Raw genomic sequence first — 20,927 nt, 5'->3', positions numbered from 1 at the left:
CCGCAGGATCAATGGGATTGGAAAAGACCTCTGCGACCATCAAGCCCAGCCTATGACTGATCATCCCGTGTCCCCTAGACCACGGCACTGAGTGCCACTTCCAGTCTTTCCTTAAACACCTCCAGAGATGGTGGCTCCAGCAGCTCTCTGAGCAGCCCATTCCAATCACCCTTTATGTGCAGAAATTCTTCCTAATGTCCAACCTAAACCTCTGGTGCGACTTTAGGCCGTTTCTCTCATCCTGTCCCTTGTTCCCTGGGAGCAGAGCCTCACCCCCAGCTGGCTGCACTCTCCTGTCAGGTCTCCGTGAGCCTCCTTTTCTCCAGGCTCAGACCCTCAGCTCCCTCAGCTGCTCCTCACAGGACTGTACTCCAGACCCTTCCCCATCTTCGCTGCCCTTCTCTGGAGAAGCGGCGAGCTTCATTGCACCTCCATTTTGGACAATAATGTCCAGGATGGAGGAATTCAGGGGGATGAGCAGGGATGTCTGTAAGGCTGGCCATGGCTGGGCTACGGGCACCAACGCGGGGCCGGTGCCTCAAGGGGGACGCTGCGCCTTTAAGGGGCGGGTCTATGGGCGCTGGCCCCGCCCCCGCCCGCTGGCCCCGCCCCCGGTGTCGCTGAGGGCCGGCGGGACGCGGCGGCAGCAGTGAGGGGAGTCGGGCTCGTCCCGCCGCCATCGCCATCATGCAGCGCCGAGTGTTCGTGGTGGGCGTCGGCATGACCAAGGTACCGCCGCCCTCCCCGGCAGCCGTGTGTGCGCGGGGGGACGCGGCCCGCTCCGGGCCGGCCTCGGCGGCCCCCGGCTGTCCGCTGCTGGCGCTGAGGGCGAGGTGCTGCGGGAGCCGCCCGCGCCCACCCCGGCGCGGCTGAAGCCCCTGACGGGACGCGGCGGCGCCTCAGGAGCGCGCTGGCAGAGCCCGCTCCGGCCCGGCGGCAGCGGCTCCGCGCAAAGTCCGCCCTCGCCGGGGGTGTGCGGGAGGCCGGAGCCCGGCCAAGGTGAACGTGCTGCTGCACTGACAGGTCGATACAACAGTGTCCCCGTGTCCCCGCAGCCGCTGGCCCGGGGCCCGTCCTCGGGGAAGGCAGGGCCCTGCAGGGGCTGTCCTGGGGTTTTTCTCTTCTGGCCCTTGGGTTTGAGCGCACAGTTCGCCCCGCTCGGCTCCTCCACAGCTCGCCGGGAGCGGCTGGTCACGCCAAGTGGGCCTGGGGCTCTTCTCCCAAATCACAAGTGATGAGGCAAGAGGAATTGGCCTCGAGTTTCCACAAGGCATGTTTAAGGTTAGAATTAGGATCAAGTAAAATTCCGTCACCGAAAGGGTTGTCAAACCCAGGAACAGGTAGCCAAGGGTAGTGGTGAAATCGCCGTCCCTTGGGGGGACTTCAGAGACGCGAAGATGTTCACTTAGGGGCATGATTTAGTGCTGAATTTGGCAGTGTTGGGGTAACAGTTGTACCTACCTTAAAGGTCTTTTCCAACATTCATGATTTTCAAGGAGGAGCAGTAAAAGAACCATTTTTTGTCTTAGTAGATGAATCTTAAGACAACTTTGATATTTTCCCGAGTAGTCAGAAACTCCTCCCCCTGGCCACCTTTTAAATAATGATTTTTTGTCCTGTTGGGTATTTCTCCAGCATGCAATGTGATAGGGGAGGAACTGCAAGGTTAAAGACAATTCTGTTAGTTATGTTTATTGGACTAGATCACAGAATGGAGCAATAGAAGTTATTGAGCTCACTTGTGATGTCCTCGTGGAAGAGACAAGTAAAACCTGTCAGACACCATACTGCATCCTAAGTATTTTACAATATATTGCTTCTATTTAATAACATCAGTGATGTAATGACTGCTGAAGCTTGTTACATCTTCTCACAACAACAGTCCACGCTTCCTGTGTGTAACTGTCGGTTCCCCAGTGCTCTGCATTTGCAGAAATGGAGCAACTCAGTTTCCAGTTAAGCATGACTTGAGGAATTGTCAGTACTCCCTTCTCTCTTAGCCCAAGCAGTATCAATCTTACAGACTTCTACAGTGATCAACTCACCAACTGTTTTTTCTTTGATGTTTTCTATTAAATTAATGAAAGGAGGCACTGCAGAAAGTACAGCTGAGTGGTACAATTAACTGGGGTCAGGGTGATAAGCAGAAGGAGACAGCAAATTAACTTTTATATGCTCACAGGGAACATCAAATAATTGGTGGGGTTATAAGTAGGATTCCTTTCAGCAGGGAGGGTTTTTGTTAGTGATGTAAAAATGCAAACCACGTGTCCCTGTGGTGGTCTCCAATGAGTCACAATGAAAGGAAAATACAAATGCCACCTCTACTCCAATGGTGAGGAGTAAGGTATGATAAATTCTCTACAAAGAACAAACATATTCTTGTTACAAATAGGACTATAACAAAAAACCGAAAGACAAACCAACAAGCAAAAAAGTGGAAGGGAAGTATTTATCAAAGCTTCAGTGAATATTTTGCCATGTATTACAATGAATTGGTGAAGATTACAGTTATTCTCTGTCCTACCCACAGGCTTTGGACAGGATTCTTGTCCATCTCCATAGTCATGGATCTCCTTTAATACTGACCAGAAATGTCTCTCAGCTCCCATAAAGTTGCACTGTTTTCTCTTTTTATCCACTGCAGGGTCTGGCAGCAGCACTTGGGAATTGCAAAGATTTTGTACATGCACTTCTGGGTCAATGAAATTACATTGTTTGCATTATTTAAAGCTTATTTCTAAATTAAATACAAAGCTTTAAAATATACCAATTTGAGGAAAATATGAATTAAACCTCACTGTGATTTATTCTCAGCTTGTTTTTCTTCCTTTTCTCTTGCCAGTTTTCAAAACCTAATGAGAAGAGTGCTGATTATCCTGACATGGCTAAGGAAGCAGGTAATTTAGTAATAAAGCATTTTGTTTGATTGCTGATGCTTATTTTAGATCTTACACCAAATATTTTATTACAGACATGAAGGAAAAGCTACTGTTCAATAAATAGCTACATCTAAAAAACAGATTTAAAACTCAGACCACTTTCAACAAATCCATAACTGACCTGCCCAGGTCAGCCCTTCCAGGCTGAAGCCAGCAGGATGCCTTAAAATTGGATTGTGCACTTAAATAATTTAATACTTACCTATATTGTTCATAAGCTACTCTCATTGGGATGAACAACCTTGGTGCATGAACACAGAACTGACTGAATGAAATTTTCTGATAAAGAAGCTTCTTCAGAACTCAAAATACTGTGAAAATGTCCTTATGAGTATAAAATTGTCCCTATGAGGTACAAGACTGTATTAACCATTTGCACCATATAATGAGGAATTTGTACAACTCTCATCTGTGAATGCAGGACTCATACATACTACTTGTTATGATTGTGAGAGCTGCTTTTTTTTTTTTTTTTTTCTTTCAATTTTAAACTTTATTTCAACTTTTAAACTGTTTTTTTTTTTTAGGCCAGGCAGCTTTAGCTGATGCTGGGATTCCTTATTCAGCAGTGAAGCAGGCATGTGTGGGTTATGTTTATGGTGAGTATTGTTTGATTGGGATGTCACTTCTGTGTGGATAAAGTATGAGGAATGCCATCAATAAGCTTTCTATTAAGGGAAATTTCCATTCCCAAAAGATTTTTCCATTTACTTTCCTTCTGGTTCTCTGCTAAGGACTGTGTTGTGGCAGCTGGAGTAGGGTCAGTCTGCTGTGATGCCTGAGCAGCTCCCAGGACACACCTCTAAGGCCCCTCAGTCCAGTGCAGTTATGTCCCTTTGATTCACAGCCTGTGAGACACAAACAGGACAAACTCCTGGCTTTAAAATCTGAGGAGTTTCATCTTGTTCCTGAGGTTCTTTACTGTGGATACCCGAGAGCCACACTCAAGGTGACAGCTCAGAAGTTTGCAGCTGAATTGGTAGCACTGCACATCCATGGCAGGATTTCTTTTTCTGAGTTTGTACCTCATTTTAACGTTGTGTTTCTATTTGAAGGTGACTCAACCTGTGGGCAGAGGGCAATCTACCATGGCCTGGGTCTAACTGGCATTCCCATCATCAATGTTAACAACAACTGTGCCACTGGATCCACTGCTTTGTTCATGGCCAGACAGCTTGTAGAAGGAGGTGGGTTGTTTTGCTCTGGGCACCCAGAGGTTGTCTGGAATACAGTAGGATGGTGCATGTGGATGTTCGTGTCTTTTCCTGTGTCATGAGCTCTATGTGCCTAGTCAGTTCTGCCAGTTAAGTTTTTCTGCAATAATTGTTTGGAGGAGTGCACAACAAGTGCAGGCACTAGATCCTCCAGGATGAAAAGGAGAATCTGCTAAAAAGCTTAGCTTTTTTCTTTTAACTTGAAGTTAATAGAGGTGTTTAACTAACACATTTTGGGAAGGGAGGGGAGAGAACAGACTGACAGACCATGCTTTGAACTGGCAGATGAGTATTTCCTCCTGTTTTTGCAGTTCCTTTGTGGACTTGGATACTTTCTTGCACTGATGCTGGTGTTTCTATAATGAGAGCTAAGTAACACTGTGTATGATTGTTTAGTATTTGCAGCTGAGACATAAATGCTTAGTTGTCTATGAAAAGTGGTGTCAAACAGTTAAAAATAAACCCCAAGCCTGTAGTGACCTTTCATTCTTAGGTATCAATATCTTGTCCATCTTAATTTGACTCTTTCAAAAATGAAGGAGGAAGAAAGAGCAGCTGGTAGGTGTTTGTGTACATCTCTTGTAATAAAATAGTTGTTAATACTTAGTGTCCTTTATAATCACCCTGTGCTTTACATAGTCACACATTTTTATTTTAAGGTCTGGCAGACTGTGTTCTGGCCCTTGGCTTTGAGAGGATGGCCAAAGGATCTCTTGCTACAGGTGTAAGTGTCTGAAACACTTGACATGTTCTGTGTTTGTGCATGAGATACACTTCCTCATTCTCTGAGATGTACTCTCAATGACACCACTTGTTTTACTGTGTTGCTGTAGAGGATGACAAAAGAAACCATTCGTTTGATTTAAATAATCTTTTAGTGAGTTTTGTGATTCCAATGGCAGCTATGGCATACTATAAAAAATAAATTCTAAAACATTCCATGCAAAAGTCATGTGTCATGTTTGTTGTATTTTGCCAAGATTATGTTAAAGGCTGGGTTAGTGGGCAAAAAGGAAAATACCAGATAAAATCCTGAGGCTTTGAGTTACTAAAGTGTCTTTCTCAAACAACACAGCAAATCAAAGAAGGATTCTGTGTCTTCTGGCTTGATGCTTGCTCAGTTGACCTGTTAACACACACTCCCAAAAACTAAGGGCTTCTTGACTCTTATTTGTTTTTACTGGAGAAATGTATGTGGGTTTGTTTGTATTTTGCCTGAAGGCAAGCAATATTAAAGCCCATATGTCATTTAACTGCAGAACTGCCAAATTCAATAATATATTCAAGAGGTTTGGGTGAAAAATGTTAAATTTAGCAAGCGATAAAAAATGAGAGAGAGTTATCTTTTAACATGCTTTATGATATTTCATCTAAGCTTTGCTGAAAATACTAATAGAGTATTAATTTTATAGCTTGAAACTATATTAACTGTAGGATTTTAAGTGAGGTGAAAAATACCCAAAGTCCCCTGCTGAAAATAGTAGCTGTGATAGAAATCATGTAGCAGTGACTCTTGCCATGAATCAGTGCAGGTCTTATAGTGTTAAGCATTTTCTACTTATTTACTATTTTTTTAATAGCTGGGAGATTTATCAACACTTCTGAACATGTCACTGAAGTGCAACATACTGCCCAGAGACTTGTGAAAATATTAGAAAAATCTCTCATTTGCTTGAAATCTGTGACAGTTTTGTGGTGATGTTGAAAAGAAAAGGAAATTAATGGTTTTCTTTGTATTTGTGTTTTCAGTTTGCAGACAGAACTAACCCTATGGACAAACATTTGGAAATTATGATAAATAAATATGGCCTAGCAAGTGCTCCAGTGGCACCTCAGATGTTTGCAAGTGCTGGCAAAGAACATATGGAGAAATATGGTCTGTGACAATACATTTTTTTCATTGTCTTCTCTTAATGAAGTGATTTAAAAATAATAGGATTTTGTTCTAAGAAATGGTAGCATTAGGGTTGCATAACTTCCTGCATTTTACCCCTGTGCCTGAGGATAGGTAGATGGGCATGAGCTGTTTGGCAAAAGCTGCTGGGGATTTGATTTGATTTAATACTTAGTACAAGGCTGCTGCCACTGCTGTTTGCTACCCCCTGACCAGACAAGGGAATTGGCTCCAAGGTAACAGCCTGGCCTCTTGTGCATCTTTTATTTGCACTTTTAGACTCTTAAATGAAAAAAAATACACTTAGACTCTAATAGTTCACTGCAGCTGTTTTGCACTGATAGGAAAATGAGCATTTAAGTTTCAATAATAGAATAATACATCAGATAAAATGCATTTGTTTTCTGTATTTTTAGAGTAAGTGTTAAATATGCAAGTGGGTTGTTCTGTCAGCTAAAACTCAGCCATGATTAGTAGTCTTTATCTAATTTTGAAACCTCAGCTGAGTTCTAAGGAAAGTCTTCATCACAGCGTGTCTCTTGTAAAGATGCTTGTAAAGGTCAGATTCTTATGACACAATATTTAAACTGTTATGTCAGCACTGTTTGAGTAAATAAAGTATTTCAACATGGCTTTCTTTGACCTTTTCAGGGACAAATCCAGAATACTTTGCCAAAATTGCATGGAAGAACCACAGCCATTCAACCAACAACCCGTGAGTCACGTACTCTGCCTCTATACTCAACATCCCTGGTGGTTAAAAAAACCCCATGTACAGCCAAGTAGTATTTTTAGAATATGCTGAGAATGTTTTCAGCATATGTCCTTTATTGTGGAATGAGAAAATAAATTATTCTAGAAAGAGATAAAAATTAATTCCCTATCCGGTGCCTTGTACTTTGTATAAAAAGCTCTGTACTTTCCCAATAGTGTGGTATCAGTATGTCTCCTGCTCAATCTGAGATGGCATCTGTGTTTTCCTTAGGTATTCCCAGTTCCAAAAGGAGTACACTTTAGATGAAGTTCTGCATTCTCGCAAAATTTTTGATTACTTGACTGTCTTACAGTGTTGGTAAGGAGAGGACTTTGCATTGTGAAATAGATCTTGATGTTAAGACAAATATGGTAGGACATCTATTTAAATAATACCTGTTTGTGTGTCAGTTATAATTTACAGATTGCTTTAAGTGAAACTTTTTTATAAATAAAACAAGTGTGGAAACTCTGTCATCACCAAACACTAGATACTTGCTCTCAGTGTAATACGGTGAGCTGAAATAAGTTCTGTGCTTTGGGGTTCTCATGTAATTCTGTTCTTTCCCTCATGTGCATCCATTGCTGTTAAGTGTTAATTCTTCTCTTCAGCCTTTTCTAAGCAGTCTTCAAGGGTCTTTATGTTTTTATATGTTTAGAGCCAAGTAGAAGCTTTGATTTGTCCTAAATTGAAAAACGTTAATGACACATTTCTATTTCTATGGCATGATTTTCAAGGGTCTGTTATAAATATTACTGAAAGCACTGGTGGAATAAGTACTGAATAAGCATTGATGGAATTTATAGTATCAGAGCATCAGCCAAAGAAAGTGGGGTTTTGCTTGTTGTTTATTGGTTTGTATTAAAAGATAAATCTGTGGAAGATCAACACTCTAATGAAGATTGACATTACTGATTTAGAACAATAATATCATTATTTTTTCTGTCAATCAGTCCAACATCAAATGGTGCTGCAGCTGCAATTTTGGCTAATGAGGAGTTTGTGAAAAGGCATAAGTTGCAGCCAAAAGCTGTGGAAATTCTAGCCCAGGTGATGGCTACTGATTATCCAAGCACATTTGAAGAAAACAGTTGTATGAAGATGGTAGGTTCACAATTTTGTATTGCCTGGTACTCACTGAGGTGGTTTTTCTGAGGATTTTTGTTTATAGTTTTGGGTTGGTGTTTTGTGGAGGTTTTTTTGTTTGGTTTTGGGAGTTAGGGTTTTTGGTTTTTTTTAGTACCTGCAAGTTCTAGTGATGCTGTAAATATTTTAATGTCAGTGAACAAACATATGGTTTGTGGTGAATGTAAAATAGATTTCATTTGGACAGATATGGAATAAGCAAGGAGTATGATTGTGGAATGACAGTAAGTAACTTATAAACAGGCTATCAGAAACCTAGTTTTTAACAAATTATTTACAGGGTATTTTTTTAAACAACTTGAACAGTGAAACAAAATTCCTTTCATTTTCCTCTTTATAAAAGTAATGAAATTTGAAGCAATCAGGTGGATCATAGAAAAAGGTAACAAGACTATTTGAGGATTTGTTTCAAGGCTGATGGTTTGAGTCATGCAAGGGAACAAATTGGGTTGTGATCAAGGTTGAGGAAATAGAGGATATTCCCCAGAAAGGTTTTGCATGCCAGCAATAAGCTTTAGAATATGTTACTTCTTTCTAGACAATTTTTATTGTATGAATATCAAACTCTGACATGTGATGCATTAAAATAAATCAGAATATCATCTCCTTCTTCCACTGTCAGGATCTGTAGAAGCAGAGTTAAAATTAAGTGTAAAAATTAAACTGTGAGCTCTATTTCTGTAATGATATTTTAACATAGAATTTCTCTCTTTTTTCAGGTTGGCTATGACATGACTAAAAAAGCTGCACAAAAATGTTTTGAAAAAGCAGGGCTGAAACCTACAGATGTTGATGTGATTGAACTTCATGACTGCTTCTCAGTTAATGAGTTCATCACCTATGAAGCTCTGGGACTGTGTCCAGAAGGTAATAGCAGCAATGGGGATAATTGTTTTATTAAAATGGAAAGCACCAAAAAGACCTAAATTAAGAACTCCTGTGATCTCAGTCTTAGGCCCCTTTTTTGGAGCTGGATTTTATCATCATCTTACCCCAAGATTTCCCTTCATCTATGTATTTCCTTTTAAGAAGGTAAAAATAGGACAAGAATTGCCTGTGGGAGGCCTTAGCAAGTCACTGATCTTTGAAACATCTTTGCCTCAGAGTTGTTGGCAAATTGTCAAGGTGCCTCTAAAGTCAGCTGTGTAACAGTGCTCAGTCTGCCCAGATTAGTTTAATGTCAGTGAATTTGCTGATTTACAGCATCAACGGCAGTGGAATTTAGCTCTGTGTATGTATGTCAAATCATTAAAATTTTCTGCTAAAGAAGGTATTTTATGATTTCAAGGAAATAATGCGTTGAACTGCTATTTCAGTTTGTGATATATTTAAATTCTAAACATATTCTTGCTTTGCATGGATTATAATCTAAATTTGTTTTTAACTAATTGTGAGGAAATACCACAATCTGGCACTAGGTGGTATATGAACTCTGAGCTCTGTTACTGAAGCAGACATTTATGGAACTACAGAAGACTTATGTGTTTGCCTTTGAATGTTTGCTTTCTACTGTCATTTTTGGTGGTTTTTTATGGTATCTGCAGCAAAAATGGTAAATGTTCGACATATTTAGACTGGTGCATTAAGTTCTTCAGGTTCATTTCTTTAATTGGTGCAGAACAATCCTGGTGGTACTTGTCTGTTTGACTAATTAGCCTGTGCATGGTTATTTAATAGTGCTGTTCTCACAACCCTTAGTCAGTCTGGCCTTAATAGTATATGAAACTGATCTTGGAATGATAGACTAATTAGGCATAAAGATAAAGGAAATGGCATAAACTATTGTGTATAAACCCATAAATTGTGGGTTTAGATGGGCAAATCTAACATGGTATTCTGATTTAATGGCACCATGGAACCATGAGAGATCTTTTTTAGACTTCAGTGTTAATAATGTAGGCTGAAGAAGCTGGTACAAGAATAAATGTGTGAGAGCTTGGTTAAAAGGGAGAATTGTCTTTATCCTGCAAAGCTAAATAATTCCAAGCATTAGTCTTCTGATTGCTCTACTTTACTATTTTTAATTTACTTGTTTTACTAACAAGCATTAGTTGGCCTTTGTGGCAAGGGCTTGTGTTCAACTTGGTGTTCACCCTCCAAGTCCTGGGGGTCCCAAATTACAACTAACCAAAACCACAGTTACCACTGCAGTTCCATGAACAAAATATAAATAGCTTCATGATACTGATTATATCATAGTGCTGTATCTACCAACAGAACAATTCTACAGCAAATTAAAAACAACTTTCGTACCAAATGCTTCTCTTTTGTGTTATGCTTTCTCCAATGGTATAAGTAAGTCTCATTAGTGTAGTTTGGCTAATTTTTGCTCTTTGTGAAATATGAGCTGTAGCATTTCCTAGGGTTTGACTGACATGCAGCATCTCTGGTAAGTTACAGCAGAACTGAAAAATCCCTTACAACTTAAAAAAGAATGTATTTCTAACATAAATACTGTTTTATAGGAAGAGCATGTGACCTGATTGACAGAGGAGACAATACTTATGGAGGAAAATGGGTTATTAATCCTAGTGGTGGCTTGATTTCCAAGGGACATCCTCTTGGTGCCACAGGTATGTAAAACCATTTAATCACATCCATTAGACAAGAGATACAGCTCTTGAGCAGGCAGGTGCTTTCTACCTGTGCTTGAAATGTGAGGGCCTCAAAAGCTTCTTCTCAGTCTTCTTTCCAAATAATCCAAGTGCTGGGGCAGGTTAACACAGCTTAACCTTTCCTAAATAATTGCTCAATAGTACAACTTCTGAATAGTATTTGAATAACTATTCTAATATGATGTCATCCTTTAAAATTCTGGGTTTGGAGATTTTTACTGCCTCTGACTAGCCTGTGCCATTGTTAGCTGTGCTAGAAGCCAATTTTGTTAAGTCTTGGATGTCAAAATATTTATCTGATGTTACAACAGAAGCTCACTTGGTCACCATTTCCCACCAACATAGATTTTCCTTTTTTTTTTTTTGTTTTTGTTTGTTTGTATTTTTTCTTTCTTTGAACTACTGTGCTTGTTTCTAAATGAGTTGGCTCTTGGACAAAATGCAGTTGTATTTGTGAAGATAATTCACCCTCCTTGTTTGGAAATGAGAAGTTGTCAGAAAACTGGAGAAGATGAAACCTTGTAAAACACCAAATCTTAATCTAAGCAGTTGTAACAGGGAGATACAATATGCAGTTAAATGTGGGGGCCAGGGGAAGTGTTAGGAAACTTTGTGGAAAAATGGTTCCAGATAAATAAGACTGTGGGTCTCTGTAACAGTATGAGTACTGCACTGCCAGGTTTGTGTTAGTTTTTGTCAGTTCCACAGTGATAAAAGCAGAGGCACTTACTGGCATTCTTGCTTCTCCTTTGCCATGGGATGGAGGAAGAGTCAGTAAAACGCAGAAAATGACAAGTCTCCAGCCTGTCAGCTTTGTTTCCCTTGGAAACAGTCTTGAGGCCAGTTATATCCTAAACAAGGGTCATTTAACTCCTCTTAAATATCCAAACCATTGCAGGGCAGGCTGCACCACAGTACACACCCTCTCCCTGAAGCTGAGAGAATGTGAATGAAACCTGTTCATTCTCATCTATGACTGGCAGTTTAAAACTCCTTAACTCATCTTCTTCATAACGTTCCAGTTGGCAACATGTAAAATTCTGTGCATGAAATGCAGATTCCTCGTCTGCCTTGCCCAAAGACCTGTGCAGTTGTGCAGGGGAAGGGAGAGGAGGGATGGGATAAACGAGGAATGTGTGAGGAATGTCCAGAGGAGGACGGTGGAGCTGGGGGAAGGTCTGAAGCACAAATCCTGTGAGGAATGGCTGAGGGGGCTCAGCCTGGAGAAAAGGAGGCTCAGGGGGGACTTCTCACTCTCTCCAGCTCCCTGAAAGAAGGGTTGTAACCCAGACAGCTAGAGACGGGATGAGAGGACATGGCCTCAAGCTGTGCTAGGGGAGGTTTAGGCTGGACATCAGAGGAATATTCACACAGAAAGGATGGTTAAACATTGGAATGGGCTGCCCTGGGAGGTTGGTGGAGTGTTGAAGGAAAGACTGGCCATGGCACTCAGTCCCACCACGGTCTAGCTGACAAGTTTGCTGCTTGGTCACAGGTTGGGCTCGATGACCTTGCAGCTCTTTTCCAGCCTAATTAACTCTGTGACTCTGCGCGTGCGGCGGGACCGGCCCCATTCCAGTTTGTTTGTTTGACTGCAGAAAGAGCTGATGGAACACTGGGCGGGGGGGCAGACCGAGGGCGAACACAATCAGAGAGTGTCAGGGTTGCGATGCCAAGGACACGGTTTCGCTGCCGGCGGTCTCTTAGAGCCCTTGGCGCTGACGGCCGCTCTGCGCTCGATGTTTCAGGGCTGGCGCAGTGCGCGGAGCTCTGCTGGCAGCTGCGCGGCCTGGCGGGGCGGCGGCAGGTGCCGGGGGCGAAGGTCGCGCTGCAGCACAACCTGGGGCTCGGCGGCGCCGTGGTCGTGACGCTCTTCAGGATGGGCTTCCCCCGGGAGAGCAGGTGAGCCGGGGCTGCCACGCTTCGCCCTGCACGGGGAGAACCGCGGGCTGCGCCGCCAGGCCTTCCGGAGCGCTCAGCTGGGGCTGCACGCAGCGCACGGCCGGGCTGTCCGGCCTCCTGTGCCCGCCAAACTTGGTTCTTTTAGAGTTATTGCCGCTGCTCAAGGAGGAGATTGCCCTGTAAGCTAAAACACCCAGCACGTGTAAGTCTTGTGCGCCTGCAGCTCTGCGGGTCTGTACTGAAGTTACAGCTCACACGCTGTGCGCTGAGAGTTACTGAAAAATTCAAACTGGCTTGTGGAAATGGCTCGTGTGATCGTCCGTAAGGAAGAGTCATGTTCGGCGGAAAAAAGCCACCAAACAAATATAAAAGCGTTCCGAGAGTAAAACACGCCGCATTAAAATTAGTTAATTGAAACTAGGGATCTGCCAAAACCAGCAAGACATCCACGGGAACAGAGAAACCACTGCTTTCGCTGCTACAGTTGTTACTGGATTAGCTCTATGGAGGATTGCTTTGAGGCTGTTTCACGTGATACTGTAATTGTTTAGAATTCAGGTGTGTTACTGGCTACAGAATTTGCAATTGTAGCCTGTTTCAGAGTGAGAGAACTCTGCTGTGAAGCTGTCTACACTCTGCTGTAGCTCAATGCTCCAACGGACAGGAATTGAGAGAAAACACGTAAGATTTGTACTATTCTGGTATTTCAGGAGAGAGTTACAATACAGTTTCCTTTGTGTTTTCACTTCCAGCTTTCCTTAGAAAGATTGATCAGTTTATTGTGGGTATTATGGCTTTTAAAGCTCCATCCCAGTGCTTTGTTATCTCTGAAAACCTGTGAACAGCAGAATTAATCATATGTTGGCCTTTCAGAAAGAAACATTCCCCTCCCTCCCAGCTCATATTTCTAACATCTGTTTCAGCTAAACCTGTGCAATTCCTGGGAGGTGACAATATAACTTGGGAAAGAGATGATGAGAGAAGCCACTGAAGTTGGAAGGGCTGCAGCAGTGACTTTTTGTAGTGTCAGGAGCAATAATTCTGTCTCTTTTTTAATCCATAAGAGGTTGTACCATGTGAGAAAAAAATACAGGAACAATATGTCTTCTCATGGATTCTCTTCAAACATGCTCACAAAACTTGTCAGTGGGTGTTGGTACAGTTTTAAATCTGAGGGGAAAAGACTGTTACAGGGAGTACACCTTTTTCCATTGCTTTGAGCTTTGTCTTTAGAAATACTGTCACTTTATGGAGAAAACCTGTTGCTATTTTTTTATCACCACCCTTGAGGTGCTCCTAGAAGTATTCCTCCCTGTCAGGGAGAGCTTTTCATACATAGATAACATTTCTCCTGTAGAAACTTAATTCTAATTTCCTATGGCTCGTTTCACCTTCACTGGTGTTCAGTTTTTAAAATACTTTCTGAAGTACAACTCAACCCAGAGAAATCTTAGCAATAGTCATTTTATCTTACACTAGGGAAGCTTAAACCCCTTTAATTTCCCCCAGAGGCTCTGTGTGGGAGATCCCTGACGCAGGGAGTTGTACCAATGTGTGTCAGACTTTGGGATGTGACAGTGTGACTGATGTGCTCAGACAGCCCTTGTGTAACTGAGTTATGATGTGCATTGTGTAATTAAGGGAAAGGTGGTGAAACTCCATGTCCATGAAGATCCTTCACACCAGTTTCCTCCAGCAGTGGATGTACAGTTAATCACTGGCTCCAGATCAAGCCTGTGGCTTTAGTAATAGCTGATGAGGTTGTGCATCAAGGCAGCAGGACTGGACCTGGTTTGCATTAGTGTTTGCAACAGTTCTGCTTTTTGTTTGGTGGCTTTTTCTGAACCTTACACTCTCCATGCTGTTAGTACAGCCTTGGTTTATCAGCAAAATGGATGTGTCTCCTTCAGACAAGGCAATGCCCACTCTTGCTACCTTGTCACACATCTGCAGGGCAGTGTCAGAGCCACCCCAGTGAGCTCCAGCAGCATTTCTTGTGCAATTCTGTCACTTCAGCTGTATCAGACCTGTCCACAGTTTTGGACTCTGCTGCCAAGAGATGGTAATAGCAGTGAACTTGTTCCTCCTGCTCCTTGAATTGCCATTTCTTTGGACATTTCTCTGTACTTTGGCTCTGTGTGCCCCTGCAAAAATCAAAAATCGGGTTCCATGTTGCTATCAGGCCATGCAGGGTGATTTCTCCAGAGTATCAGGAATAAGATTAATGATTTACTTTCATTATAAAATTAATCTTCAGTTCATACACACAGAACACTCAGATAATCTGGAGTAATTGTAATTCAAGAGAGCAAGCTTCACTTTGATACCAGAGTTGCTAACACTGCTAAAACGTTTCTTGCTGGTGTTAGGCCTATTTGTGATCATTTGGAGATGCTGAAAATATGATTTAAAGTGTTTGAATAATAGTTTATATGGTTTTTGTTTCAGCGGCGGCCGTATTGCGGCTGTGCCTCTCAGTGCAGCTGTTGATGGATTTAAGGCACACCTGGTCTTCAAAGAGATTGAAAAGAAGCTCCAAGAGGTATCTGACTACTTCTTTTACCTACAGCAAGATTTTAATTGATAGCAGAATGTGTGTGAAACCTGTTGAGAATCCGTTAGCATCCATCACTTTTCCAGGACTGCTCATTGAAACAAATTTTACAGATTTTGGCAGAAACCTTTTACACTGTGCCATGATTTTAAATTATTTTTTAGTTCCTACCTGCATAAGGATATTTCAGTGGAGCCAAGTTTAGATTGTGAGAGGCTTGCTAACTAACCAAAGAAACTATGTGCTTTGTAAGTGTGATCAGAAGAAAAAATCACATTTTGTCAGACTTATGTCAGGACAAGGCTATTAGGGCTATTAGGAATATTCTTCTTAGTTTAATAGATTTCCATATAGATAGTCACAGTTTGAGTTTTTTGTTTGTTTAGGGTTTTTTTGATGGTTGTTTAAATGATGACTAATGGGGGGAATAGATATTTTTATATTAGTAGAATGGTGAAGGTTTTTTAATTACTTCTGTTAAATTAAGACTAACTGAAAGTTATGTTGGAGCAAATTACTTTCTCATTCCATGGTCATTACAGGAAGGAGAGCAATTTGTCAAGAAGATTGGTGGAGTCTTTGCCTTCAAAGTAAAAGATGGTCCTGGTGGGAAAGAAGCAACTTGGGTAGTAGATGTGAAAAATGGTAAAGGCTCTGTGGCAGTTAATTCAGGTCAGTGCTCTTTTATTATGTCATTGCAGAACACACATAAAACTAATGAATATAGACTCATATTCTGTTCAGGCTGTAGTGACCTTGAGCAAAAAATGATGTAGAGCTACCTTAATTTTAAACTTTTCTTATTACTGACACTTAATCCATGGTGTTTCAGGCCACAAACTAAACATTTTCTATTCTGAATCTCTCTAGAGATAATAGTGTATTTTCTTAGAGGCTACGGGGAGATCTGTCATATGATTTCACAAGAATCAGAATGGAAAAATAAAAAGAAAAATTAAACCTCAGGGATTTTGTTGCTTTCACCTCTTAAATTTGGGCCAAAAACGTAATTTGCAGCTGTTTCTTCAGTTGCTTTGTTCAGTTGCTGGTAAGCAGTAAACTGGTCTGCCTTGTCGAGTTACTTCTCCTCTGCAAGTAGTTAAGCAACAAAACTTGATTGGTTTCAGTGCTGTACCTGCTGACAAACTTCAGGTTCCATTTTGAAAAAGGCAGAAATAAGAAACAGACTGGGTGGTGTTGGGGAGCCCCATAAAAATATTGAAAACACGGGATTTGTACCCTAGTAATGAAAATGGAAAACACAGACAAAACCAGTCCTCAAAATCTGCTATATCCATGAGCCTGCATCACAAGCTTTTAATTAAAAATATATGACAGGGGATTTGATTTGTAAATTCATTGATATATTATTACAAAACGAAGACCACAGTCTTCTGTTGCATGAACAATAATTCATCAAAGATTTCAGTGTAATAATAAGATGAGTGTAGGAAAAGATGTGTGCAGGTTTTAGCCCTTTGGTTTACACATCACTATTTATATCAGAGCTTATTAAAATAATTTTCCAGCTTCTAGTAAGAAGATCCTAGAAACTTCTATACTTGAATTAATTCAAATGAGGGAATGGAAGGAGAGGGCAGGAAATGCCAGAAATGTCAGTAATGAATATCTTCAGAGAGCATCACAGGGGAAAACTCCTCTATTCCAAGCTGATCTTTATACTAGCAACTATAAGTTTGATAAAACTGAAAGATGATTATCAGTGCTTGCAATGAACATTCTGTCTGGATGCAAGTAGATTGTTATTTCTTTTCAAGGAGTTTGCTCAGCTTTTCAGGAAGGCCCATCTTTCTTCAGTGTTGGGGTGGTCTGTGCTACAAGGTGGCCCAGCTGCCTGTTGGCTTTGGGTGGCCTCTTGCTGGTTTTTTGAATGGCTCTTACTTGTATCTACTTCAGTTTGCTGTCCTGTGGTCTGAAGGGATGCTCCACATAATTGTAGCTCCTGTAACTGCTTCATTTCTCAGTTTGAATCTTCGTTCGACTCCTGTCTTGCAGATAAGAAGGCAGATTGTACAATCACAATGGCTGACACTGATCTGCTGGCACTCATGACTGGCAAAATGAACCCTCAGACAGTAAGTACAGCAAAGATGACCTGATCAGGGAGCTGGTTGGTTTGGTTTGAATGTGTTTAAGTTGAAAACATTTGAATGTTTTCATCCAAAACTGCCATGGCTGATCTGAAAAATGACAATTCTTGGTGTGCTCAGAACAAATCAGCCAAAGTGAGATTCATCAAGAAGGACAGGGATGTATGTCAGACATCCTGCAGGGATGTGTCCTGTGTTTTAGCCCAGAAGGAGGTATAACAGTGCTTGGTTTGCAGAGAAAAGGGGCAATCCAGTTTTTGCAATGTGCCATAAGAAAGAAGGAATGTGGGCCTCTTTGGAGGGCTTTACCCCCACAGCTGACATTAGTGTAAGGAGTCATCTCCATGCTGAAAAGTAGAAATTGAAGTGAGCATCCACTGAATGCCTGGGATTATTTGTTGCTGTTGAGTGGGGAGTTTGGGGATTTTTGTTTGGTTAGTTTCTTTTTTTTTTTAATTCCTCTGTATGCCAAAAGTAATCATAGTGTGCAAGTAAAACAGATGTTTAAGTTAATTTTAAATTGCTGTGCTGTGCTTCCAAATTTGAAATGCTCTGGGTAACCATTTCAGGATTTTGGTCTGGTAATCATGGGGTAAATTTTGCAAACTGAAATGCATCTAGGAGAAGTTTTAAGATAAAACACATTATAAAAATGTTGTAATATACATGTAGAAAATTCAGAAGCAACTCCAGCTTTACATCTACAGTTGGGATATTTTGGGGCATGCAGTTTATCTCCTTACAAAGTCTGGAGGAAAAAAAATCCAAATTTTCTGCATGTCAACTTCACAAGCAAGATTTGTAAAATTGAATTGATCAGGAACAAAGCCAGTTAAGGCTGAGCAGGATTTGAGCTAAGAAATCAGTTGTGGCACCCGCTGTCACTGTGGCTTTATTGTTTGCAGTTGAAATAATCAGCTTGTCTGCTCTAAAGAGTCACCACCCACACATGGGGTGTTCTGCCTGCTGCAGGTGCAGACCCATGGCTGTGATAAGCTAAGAAACAAGCTAGTTTATTTTCTTTATGTATCACAAATATAATAAGAACACAACTTCCACAGCTGACTGTTCTGCAGTCAGACAGTGCATTTGTTGCTGGATGTGTGTGTCAGAACTGCTGGGATTACCAAACTGCTCATCCATCATAACCCAGAACTGTCTGGAGGGGTGCATTTGGGCTAATATCTTCTATTGTATCTCACAGAATCCTTCTTTCTTTTCAGGCATTCTTTCAAGGCAAATTGAAGATTTCTGGGAACATGGGCATGGCAATGAAACTTCAGAATCTACAGCTCCAGCCAGGCAAAGCTAAACTTTGAGCTCAGTAAAGTAAATAGGCAGTACTTGAGATTCTTGACAAAATAGTAGGATGAAACTAGACATTATCAATAATATGGCACAGGCTGGGTTTGATTTGGCCTCTCTCACCTAAATTCTGTGGTTAGAGATCTTAATTCTCTTAACAATTTCCATCAGTTTCCCTATGGCTAAGCTTGAGGCACTAACACTTAAAAATGGTACATGGTGGGGTTTGTGACAGCTGTTGTTCTAATCAATATGGACAATTTTGTAAAAAATTAGAACTGAATTAGGCTGCTTACTGTTGTTGAGATTAGTTGGGAAGGAGGAGAGGAAAGTTATAAATAGTTTGGCTTATCAGTGGAATGATTTGCATTTTTTAAAAGCTGTAATAGCAGGTCATACAAATGCTTTCAGACTTCCATTCTAACAAATTTGCTGCTGCTTACATTAAAATGGTCTTGTAAAGGGGATCTCTAACAATATTTTTTTTAGAATAAATTTTAGGAATTTGCTATAAAATACTTTTCTTATTACTACTTTGGAATTAAAAAATAAATAAAATATTCAGAAGTAAGCAGGAACTAGAATACTGCTCTGAGGTTCACAGGATTTGATAATACTTCACCTTGAAAACATTGATTTGCCAGGAGAGCAGAGAGGGCATATACTCAATATGTTACCTGTTTTCTCCTGGTAAAATCTGGTGTTGATCATGATGAAATTCTTGTCAGTTATGTAAAAGCTTTAAATTCTGTTTTGGGAAAATGTATTCTGGTTGGAAGTTTAATAGAAAATTAAATATACTTTTCCTGTTCCTCTGTGTGTCTCTTTCTCAGGTTTATAAGCATGGATTTCATGGTAATGTACTGAACTGAGTGTTTTATTCAGGTTGGCACCTGCAGGCCTCCACTTTTTCCTCCTCAGGCATTGTCAGTACATTGTCCATAAACTCCATCTCAGTCCAGTACACACATCTCACATCCTCACTTACTTGGGAACTTACACTGCAACTTTCACTTCCCTGGCTGAACTAAAATAATAATAAAAAAGAGCAAATTCAAGCCAATCATTCTGCCTCTTGTTGGGAATGGTGACAGATTGCTGAGCAGTAAGAATGGCTCTACTGCATCAGACCAAAAATCCTTCTGGCCTGCTGGACTTTCTCCCTGTTGGTCCCTTGGAAGGAAGATGAAGATGGCCCAATTACCTGTTTGCTCAGAGTGCTTTCCTAACTGCCACTGATTGTCTTTTCTTTTTTCCCAGCTCACAAATTTGAGCCAGAGGTGATGATGTCTGGATTGTCTTTTATGAGTTTGTCCAATCCCTTTTGGAATCCTTGGTCAGCATTTTTAGCAGGGAACATGAGTTTCTGCACCTACACATCATGTAATTAAACTTACTCCTTTCTATCCTATACATTGCAGTTTTATACCTCAGTTTTTTGGGAGGCTTTGTGTTTTACTGCAGGAACAGTGAACAGCTTCAGAGCACTACTGGTGTTTATATGCTTGCCTTGTCTCATTCAGGCTTCAGAGCTTACAGAGAGGTTATTCTATTTACCTGTGTCACATGGAGAGACCCTTCTGTCCATCCAGGTATCATCCTGTATGCTGCACTCCAGTTGTCCTGTTAAAAAATTCCGAGATACAAGAGCATTTTCTGCCTCTATTTTTCTTTTCTTGGTCGCTTTTCTGACCACTTCTTGTTTTGAGGTGATGTTCTCTCGTATCTTTTAGAACTGTGGGCTCATTCCTTTCATACCAACTCAGTGCTTATTTCTGCCCTGTGAAACTGAAATATTTTAAATTATTGATCTACATACATCAGTCCATTTGTACTCAATTTTAGCTGTCTTACTTCCCAGTGTTCAGGCCTGGTCTTTAATATCTGGATGAATCAATGTTTGTGACCCCACTCTTCATCATCTTTTCCAAGGCATTAGTTTTCTGTTAATTAGGACAAACATGGCATTGCTCCACTGTAAACTTTTAAAAGTACAATCTGGTCATACGAGCTGTTTCCTCCTGTGCATTGTTTATTGACTTATCTAAAGGATTGGAATAGACAGGAGTCATATCTCTCAAAAGAAAGCAGTGTTTAACTCTCTGTAAAATAACACTTGCTATTGTGTTCTCTGCTTTTTCCTACGTTCTTGCCATTTGGCTTGTGGGTTAAAACAAAGGGGAATTACAGGATTGCAGCAATAATTCTGTACAGAAAACAATTTGTTCCTCCTCTTGAATTACTGACACTACCAGAAGAGCTCTGAGGAGATGTCTGTTATAAAAACTAAGAACATACCCTTTTCAAGAATTTTGAGCACAGACCCAACACACTGTTTAATTAAAGCAGAAAATGAATTTTGAAATGAAAACAAGATAACATAGATAATAGTGGTCCATCCCAATAATAGTTCAAGTAAAATGTGCTCTGCTGCACAATAAGATTAAATTCTTTAAGGAGGAAAAGTTGCACAGAAATATGAAGGGGGGA

The 20,927-nt window shown here is 40.9% G+C and overlaps 1 protein-coding gene across 1 annotated transcript; it reads left to right on the top strand.

The window, feature by feature from the left end:
- Positions 1–605: 605 nt before the first annotated feature.
- SCP2 (sterol carrier protein 2) lies at positions 606–19,248 on the top strand. The gene is made up of 16 exons (XM_066325466.1): positions 606–729; positions 2,846–2,900; positions 3,470–3,541; positions 3,998–4,129; positions 4,816–4,880; positions 5,906–6,032; positions 6,702–6,765; positions 7,036–7,122; positions 7,758–7,908; positions 8,670–8,817; positions 10,416–10,523; positions 12,314–12,467; positions 14,916–15,009; positions 15,564–15,693; positions 17,038–17,117; positions 18,356–19,248. Exons 1-16 carry the CDS (start codon positions 688–690, stop codon positions 18,449–18,451), a joined length of 1,605 nt encoding a protein of 534 aa, XP_066181563.1. The 5' UTR covers positions 606–687; the 3' UTR covers positions 18,452–19,248.
- The last annotated feature ends 1,679 nt before the right edge of the window (positions 19,249–20,927 follow it).

Source organism: Sylvia atricapilla, chromosome 9, assembly GCF_009819655.1.
Source record: "Sylvia atricapilla isolate bSylAtr1 chromosome 9, bSylAtr1.pri, whole genome shotgun sequence".
Lineage (NCBI taxonomy): Eukaryota > Metazoa > Chordata > Aves > Passeriformes > Sylviidae > Sylvia > Sylvia atricapilla.
The sequence above is the reverse complement of the archived record's forward strand: the minus strand, read 5'-3'. Positions and strand labels throughout refer to the sequence as shown.

What these genes read in the sequence shown, in the direction of transcription:
- SCP2 (XM_066325466.1), top strand. Translation starts at nt 688, where the DNA reads ATGCAGCGCCGAGTGTTCGTGGTGGGCGTCGGCATGACCAAG. An exon ending in CAGACAGCTTGTAGAAGGAG is followed by an intron (nt 4,130 to 4,815) that starts GTGGGTTGTTTT and finishes TTTTATTTTAAG; the next exon opens with GTCTGGCAGACTGTGTTCTG. An exon ending in AAAACAGTTGTATGAAGATG is followed by an intron (nt 7,909 to 8,669) that starts GTAGGTTCACAA and finishes CTCTTTTTTCAG; the next exon opens with GTTGGCTATGACATGACTAA.